Here is an 8,736-nt window from a genome sequence, read left to right on the forward strand (position 1 = left end):
AGCCTAGTGCCGGAGGTTGAATCACTGATTTGTTATGATTGGAGAGATTTAGACCCTCCCCTCTTTCATTTTTTGCACCAACAATATCTGTAGCTGCCTTTGTGTGAAACGATAATGCGAGCCCCGCAACAGAGCTCTCGTAACCTCTACAGATCAAGGGAAGTGCTTGGGTGACTGGGAGAGGGTGGGAAGAAGGAGAGAGGGAGGGAGTTATGCAGACATGGAAGTAAACCAGGTAGGATCATGACAGTTACATCAACACATCAAAACGGGACCAGTTTTACCACTGCTAGAGCTATTTACACTTTAAACAGTGGCTGTTCATGGTTACCTTGAAACTACTTGACAAATATTCCTGATATCAGAAGCCTTACATAAATGTTTGAGGCAGAAATACACGGGCTTAAAGATTTGTAGGTGATTTAAATAGACAAAGAAAAAAAGCATTTTCTGGGCTCAGATTCACCCCATTTCACAATATTTCAAATCTTTTTTCATAAACACAATGGATCATTTCAAGCAAATGTACTGGCTGCCGTAATAGTGACAGTAGTATTAGTGTTGCATTAGCGATAATAAGCATTTTTTATAAAATATGTAAGATGTGGTATCTAATTTAAAAAGGATTGCAGTGAGAGAAAAGGGGAAGACACTTAACAGAGCTGGATATCAAATAATGAAAAAGACTTGTGAATTTGTTGAATTATTAAACATTATTTCAGAGCTCCTTAAAGTAAAACCTCTTTTTAAAAGTTTGTGAGGGGTTAAGGGCTTGGTGAGACAGCTTTCCCAAAGAGATTCTTTTTTTTAATGTGACCAAATAACCAGCACGTAGCTATGAATATGATAGGGTTAGAATTGAGGATTACAAAAAAGACCTTTATAATTTATGGACACTATTTATAATTTCAAGCTGAGCTAAAAAGTGCTGATAATGGTGTTTGTAAATTTTAGCCAGCATGTACAGGGTTAAAAGTCCAGCTAATGAGAGAGGGACAGCTTATAGAGAGGAGAAAAAGAGTGGAGTCTCTTCCCACAGTGAACTGAATTAGTAATGCCAGAGAAATAAAGGTCCTGAAAGAGTGCCCTGATCCCCTGTGTAACACAAGTAACTAGCAGTGGGCTTCCTTCCACTGCCTGAAGCTGGAGACCGTTATTAAAGCATGCACGTCCAAACATGTTTGAAGCTTCTTACTAATAATCAGTTTCTGAATCAAACCTGACGAAATTCAAATCCACCACTGTGTAAACCTCTGAGGTTGCACAATATTCGCTTCACCCACTTAAAGTACTCATACGAGTACATTCTGGAGCAGCATGCACTAGAGGACACTAATGCATTATGAAACCTGAGTTACTGTGGTTGGTGGCAATGCTGTCTCAAGGACAAAATTTTGTGTTGCTAGTTTCACCAGTTGTGTAGCTGTCTTGTGTGTTTTGGCTAAAGAAAAAATACTTTGGGGTGTAATATGAGTGCTAATAAAGAATGAGGCAATCCCGGTGTTTATTATTTTTAATTTCTGAAATATTGCAGCAGTGGAAAAAGTACTGCTTCAATAAAAAGAAAAAAGCTCTGTATGGAGTTTTCGCTTCCAGAAAGACCTTTCAGGGAAACAAAGAAAAATGGTTTTCTAGCACAAACTATGTTAGTGAAAGTTAAGCTTTTTAGTTCCTTAATGACTCAAGTCAAATAGTTACTGAATATTTTTCCATATTAAATATCTTTATAGCAATATAATGACCTATGTTTACATTTTTTTTTATTTCAAATTCAGTTGTGTACACATGCATTACAAATATTTGTCAGACAGTCTTATCCAAAGCGACATCCGTATTTTCTCTGCATCAGATCAAATGAAGACATTTGACAGCGATTTCATCATCCCATACCAATTCCTATTTTAATACGACACACAAACTTTCTGGAGAATACTGTCCTTATTGAAATGCATGAACCCAGTCGCCAAAGTAGCCGAATGCTCACAGTGCATGCCACATAATCTGGCTGCAGACCTGAGCTGGATGTCATAACCCGTCTAACACATTTCCTTTCTGTTTTATCACTACTACTACACAACTGTCTAGTAACGGCAAACATTGAGTAGAACTCAAAACTAAGGCAACATCTAAAAATAAAGGTTTACTCAAAGTAAATAAGGACTCCTCAACTTTTGTTGTCGATCTTGTGGCACCAGATCCTTCAGTTAGGATAAGAGCGGGGCCGTAGGGGTTGAGCCTACCAGGTCACTCCAGCAGTGCTGTGAAGGGAGTACTTGTTTCCTGGGAAAGGGAGCTGCGGCCAAGTCCAGATGCCGAGGCGCTCCCCAGGGACAGCATCCTGAGACCAGACTGGAGGAAGTGCAGTGTGAGAGCCGGCGAGGCTGGGCCTGGATCACTGTCAGCTGCCTGCGCTGCCGCAGGATGGGAGACTAAATCACTCCGCTCCTTCTCTCAAGCCCGAGCCACATGTGGTATTCATTTACAAAAAACTTGTGAAGAATGGAAGGGGGGAAAACATGGAAAACAGCTTTATGACACATCAGGATGACAGAGGATTACTCAGTTGTACACGCTAAAACACCCCTCATTGGGTCTTTTCTTACAACAAAGATGGATCAAGCTCTCTTCAGTTTACCTCTGTGGGGAACAAGTCTTTGAAGGTCACGTTTTCTTATAGACTCAGTAAATGGATAAAGTAAATCAAAACCAGTGACTCTGCTTTCTACTGTAAGAGGAGAAACCACTGTTTTGATGTTTCAGTCCCTGTGTAACCTCATTGCCATGCTTGGTTTGCTGTGTGGGTTGAACTCGGGCAGAGAAGGCGAATATTAGCTTACGTGAAGTGGCTTGTGACTCCTGATGAGTTTCGGCTTCCCTTAGTCTCTAATCCTGTCTCGTTACTTCTCCAAATTTCAGTCCATTCATTATCATTCACTAAGACTAGTAGACACACACGCACACACATATTCTTCCTTTTTTTCTTCAGAAAATCAGAAAGCGACTACCCTGTAGATATTCATTCTCTGCAAAGACTCTGTCCTTAAGTAGTAGCTTCTGGTAAATGCACTGTTGGATTTCTAATCCATTTTACCCTGGGAAACATTTTAAGTCAACACAATGACTGACACTGTATACACAGTATGTGTTGACTTGGATTTGGTGCACATTAACCTCCTTCATGACAAATGTTCGCACTTGATGCAAGCTTGTGTGTTGTGAGGGTGTCCACATGAAAGGCTAGTTTTATTTGGAGCGCTTGGATGGTCGTCACAGCTGTCTAAAAAAGCTAAAGAAAATATGAAATGGAAGGACTGTAACATCTTAAGCACCATGGTATTCACATGGTGAAAGATTATCTGCAACAACAACAAAAAAAGCATACACTGAGCACAAAACTTTAAACAAAAAGCTAGTTTGGATCTCTCAATTCCTGCGCCGCAGACTACAACATTTTAATCAGTGATAGTGTCAGGAGCCAAATGGGTTTCTAGAGGATGGAATGCCTCCTTGCCAAAAACAACACAGTGATCAGTAAGGGAGAGCTTATTAAATGGAGGTAGTCATGGTGCTGGCGCTTAACTTCCCATCGGCACACATTTCCTGCTGTCTCAGGGATTCTTTCCACTCTCTTTAGACACAATTATCAGGGGAGAGGCAGGCCTTGAGGATGACTTGAACCCCCCGCACCTCCCCCAACAAAAAAAAAAGAACAGAAAAAAAAAGCCCCCTCCATTTTTCCCTTTTTCATCTGCAGAGGGAGTAGCCTTGACCACATTCTGGAGGTTGAATAGCATCTTTGAAACAGATGTATGATGTCTTGTAGAGTTTCGCCCCCTACTGGCACGCCTGTGTTGTTGCAATGTTTTGATTTTGTGCTTTCACTGAGAGTAATGTAAGACCATCCTATTGTCTCTTTTTCAAAGGGTCTTCCTGCTGGTCCAAGGCTTCCCACTAATGGAAGCTTAGGAGTCATGTCAGCCCAGCCACAGCCACGACCCCCGGTCCCAAACAACCAGCAGAAAGGGCCTCCAAAAACACAGGCCATGCAAAGACAGCTCAACCAACCCCAGCACACCATCGGCAATTCAGTAAGCTGCATTTACATCATACCGTTTTCACTGATTAATTAAGACTGTTTTGATCAATCATATGAATATACTGTTTTTACTTTCAAGGACAAAGACAACACACATGATCAGTTTAGTCGTCACCTGACAAGACCACCGCCAGATTACAAGCAGTCAAGAAGTATAGCTGGAGTTCAGCAGGGAAACATCTTCCCAGGTACTTTAAATTTCTAGTGATTAAGGAATGTTTTACATGCTAACAAACAATCTTAATAAAAAAAACTTTTTTTTTCTTTGTTTGATGTTTCTGCAGGTCGAAACTCCTCCCAGTGTCCTAACAGTGGCCCTGAGAAGACCCTACAGTCTTGTCACCTTGCAGTTGGTTCTGCTTCAAAGATGAGTGCTTCACCATCAGACCGTAGATTTTCTATTGGGACAGATTGTCACCCCAGTTCTTGTGTCAGCCAATGCCAGCAGCAAAACAGTCACAGTCAAATTCGACTGAATCCGAGTAAACCCAGGTTCCAGGGCCCAAACACACAAGGAAAGTCTTTTGGGATAAACAGTGTGGCAGGTGTACAGCACCAGAGATTGACATCTCACTTGCGTTCCTCTGTGCCAGGACAGGGTGTAGGAGGGTTGGTGACAAATGTCAACATGGGCTGGGGTTCAGCCAACAAGCAAGTGACACCTGGACTCTGTATTAGGCAGCTACCCAACCCACTACAGTCCCAGGGTGTGCAGGACTTGCCGAACCATCCATTCCAACAGAGACACATTGCCCCTCCCAACCAGGTAGCACCAGACATCAGCATGCACACTCTAAACCCTCCACTAAGAGACATAGGCCAGAGAGTAAGTCAGGCAATGATGGGTTCTCCCTCAGCCGTGGGAAACCTTAACCAGGCCTCACCTGAACCGAGGATACCAGCAGGGAACTTTACAGAGCCCAGTCCCAGCTCTAGCAGCTACCATAATAACAGAACTAACCGTCTGACCTTTGACTTCCTCCCAGAGGGGGACAACACAGTTCCGGGAATCAATGCAGACTCAGACTTCATAGATTCCCTGCTCAAATCGGGCTCTGGAAATGATGACTGGATGAAAGATATCAATTTGGATGAGATTCTTGGTAGCCACTCGTGAATTTGGGTCACAAATGACTAAAAATGGACCCACAGCTCAGAGCTTGTAGAGGTGTAAAGGATTACATTTGTAAGTAATATTAAAATGGACTTTTATAGACTTATTATTACCCAGATATACTGAATTGCTTTGTATTGTATTTACTGTGAAAATCAATTGTGTTCTATGTACTCTGCGTATTTCTTCCTGGTGTATTGGCCAAGAAATTGCTTTTCTATGCAGTCACTGTTTTTGTGGTCTGTGCTCTGTGCTGTCTTATAGAGTAAAGTACAAAATTCACACTGTGAAAAGAAAATATTGCCATTATTTTCCTTTTCATCCTGGTTTGTGTTTCAAAGTCTAGCATCACGTGGTATGAGCTTTCCAGTGTTTTGCTGCCAGACACAAGCAAGCTTGCAAAAGCATTTTTTTCCCCTTTACTTCCTTCTTGTTCAAACTGTTTCATCTGTGGTAGTTACAGTTTAAATTATGTAACCATTATTTTTTTCATGTTATATTTAATAATTATTGGAATAGTAAGTAGACATTATATTACATGTAATTAATAAAATTTATTTGACTCAAGTTGTGCTTTTGTTGACTTTATTTAATAATGAATAGTTTGGTTTACTACATCTCATACTTCCAAATCAGCGCATGTAGATACTCTTAATTAAAGGATGCTTTGATGTTATGTCCCACTTTACAGGGTTAGTGTGTTGAAATGACACACTTTAACCCAAATGGCAACCTTTTCATAAAAATAAACAAGTAGTGTACAGTGCTTAAACTTAACAAAATACTTTTTAGTGCCTTAAAATATTTAAGGCACTAATGAAGCTTTTTCTTTGTTTGTAACTACCCCAAATCTGTCCATGCAGCTTTTGGTACCTAAAGCTAACCAGCAAGTAAAAGCAAAAGTGAAAGTTGGATGGAAACAAGTCAGCAGAGTGAATGAATACCAAAGAAACAAAATCAAACACACAAACAAAACCTAAACTGTTTTCTTCAGGCTGACAAAAATGGTATTATGCATATTCATTTTGTCCCCAAAACAGACAAGATATTCTGGAAGTCATATATAAATCAAACGAGGACAGCCTTCTTTCATCTTAAGAATTGTCAAAATTAGGAACATCCTATCTAAGAGTGAAAGAAAAAATACTGCATACATACACATAGTCCTTCTACTCTGGACTATTTTTTATTAAGGTGTCTCAGTACCACACTGAGAGAAGTGAGGCGAAAGTGTGCGATACTGAAAAGAAAGCGAGTGATGATTGCTGTATGATTTTTTTCCCCCAAACATCAGCTTTTAAAACAAAATGTTCAGCACTGCCTGAACTGAAACAACCATTATTCTAGATAATTACACCTGCGGATGAGTGTTGCTGAGGGACTGTAATATTGTTATGTAATGATGATTTGCACAAAATGTCATTGAACCCTACAAAGCAGATATTATATTGGTTATGTATTTTAGCTAATAACGCTCATGATTAAAAAATAAAACGAGAAGCCTGGAAATTTGTTTACAGTATGTCTTGTCTGAAGTAAAGGCACAAACAATTATAATGATTAAAAAATGTTTCAAAATGAACAACTTACAGAAAGTAAGTCTCACCCCAACCGGTTGCGGCAGATGACCACCCCTTTCTGAGCCTGGTGCTGCCGGAAGTTTCTTCCTGTTAAAAGAGAGTTTTTCCTTCTCACTGCCCCCAAGGGGGTCATATGATTTTGGGGTTTTTTTGAGTTTACGCAGATGTTTTGCATTGGAGGTAGTGTAAGGTTCATGCATTAATCTAAACTCTTTGGCCTGATGTAAGACCCAAATTGGATGTATTATGATACGATAATGCACTGGCATGTAACTGTCCTGTTCAGTATCTGGCACAGCCTCTCGGTCAGGTAAGCCAAGTATACTTTACCGATTGCTTTGAAAGACGTGTGACCATCAACAATGAAAAGTTAATTCAAATTCCCTAGGAGGAATTGTTTGTGTTCTTTATATTTTAATGTTTTGGGTCCAGTCTATTCTTTGTTTTTGATTTTTGTTGTTGTTGTTTTTTTGCCATTGTCTTGCTATTTTCAGAGTTATCTTTCCAGAGTTTCAGTAGCTAAACTATTAATTTGGTGAAAAAAATACAATAAAATATTAAAAATAAAATTATAAATCTTTGCATAAAATTTCATATATAGACATTTATAAATACAATAAAATATAGAAAACAGATGTGTGCAGTACACAGGTTCAACAACATATCAGCATAAGAATAGAATAGAATAGAATAGAATAGAATAATCCTATAATTGTCCCACAAGGGGAAATTTGGTTACTTAAATAAGAGCATTTATTTAAACCTGGTAACAATGCTAGTGTTTTCCCCCCAAATACCCCTGACAGCATAATGCCGCTGGAGGCGGAGCTAAACGTGGGCAGTCAGGGCTCTGTCGTGTTTTGAGGTTGATGGTGTTCGTTGTAGTTACCTACTGTGAACACAAGAGGGAATCAACATATCCTTCTGTTCAAGTTAACCTTTCAATTCCAAGGCTTTTAATTTGAGGCTGAAAGTTTCAAAAACCTTTAGGTGGGCGTCGGTTTAACGCGCTGTTTAGTTTGCGTGACGTGACCTATGACGCATGCCTTTCCCTCTTCTTCCTCCGCTTTTCTGTCAGTCTTCACTGTCCCTATCGAAAATGAAGCCATAAGATAAAAAAGGCCCCCCAAAAAAGTTTCTGGTGAATGCTAAGATAAAATTGCTTGTTTCAGTTAAATTTATTGTTTGTTGCTGAAAATGTTAACCTTTAGTTTTCAGTAATTTCAGTAGTAGTTTGAATCATTTTAATAATAATAATAATAGGTTTACATAAAATGTAATAATTATTTTAAAGTGTGTATAACTCACTAGCTGGAGTAGTAATGCATTTCTATATATATTTCAGAGTATCCACCTTCGAAGAACTGGTTTGAAATTGGCAACACTATGTATAACTGGATTCAGCAAAATGGGTATGAAGCGTCAAGTAAATTGCATAAAAAAGTTAGTTGGTAGAATAATGTAAACCAAATTCATTAATCGAAATACACAGTGCATAGTCCGGTGCTAAACTGGTATGAACAATGACTTTTATTTTGACATTCACCGGATGTATCGCTTCTCAACAGTTCCACAGTTCCACCACTAGAGGGCTAACAATTAGAGCCTTTAATAATTATTTTGAAACCAAACATTTTAGAAAAATGTTTGCTGTCCAATACAATTAGAATTCATGCTTAAAACAAACTATAAAAAACAGAATATGACACAGGGAAATATTACCACAAAGTATATACTTTATTTTAGGCCAATTTCAAAGTATCATATGAAGAAAGATATATTGTAACAGAATTTGTTCTAAAACACATGCACATTTCTATCAAAAAAAAAAAAAAAAAAAAAAAAAAAAAAAAAAAAAAGAACAGATCATTACTGAATATAAATTCATTTCATGTGCATTTAGAAAACTCTAAATACAAAATCCTTTAACTTGTGATTAGTTCTAC

General features: G+C 38.8%; 1 protein-coding gene across 1 annotated transcript in view; it reads left to right on the plus strand.

Moving 5' to 3' along the window:
• Nucleotides 1–5,777, plus strand: part of maml2 (mastermind like transcriptional coactivator 2) — a 33,641-nt gene extending 27,864 nt beyond the window's left edge. The window contains exons 3-5 of the mRNA XM_086262162.1: nucleotides 3,924–4,088; nucleotides 4,176–4,284; nucleotides 4,381–5,777. Of these exons, the coding sequence (XP_086118288.1) occupies nucleotides 3,924–4,088; nucleotides 4,176–4,284; nucleotides 4,381–5,213 (1,107 nt within the window). The 3' untranslated portion in view covers nucleotides 5,214–5,777. The remainder of the gene's footprint in view (nucleotides 1–3,923; nucleotides 4,089–4,175; nucleotides 4,285–4,380) is intronic.
• The last annotated feature ends 2,959 nt before the right edge of the window (nucleotides 5,778–8,736 follow it).

This window comes from Aulonocara sp. 'chitande type north' Nkhata Bay, linkage group LG14 (genome assembly GCF_057382095.1).
Source record: "Aulonocara sp. 'chitande type north' Nkhata Bay isolate Kocher_YH1m ecotype deep benthic linkage group LG14, A_spYH_male_GT1.1, whole genome shotgun sequence".
NCBI classification, from domain to species: Eukaryota; Metazoa; Chordata; class Actinopteri; order Cichliformes; family Cichlidae; genus Aulonocara; species Aulonocara sp. 'chitande type north' Nkhata Bay.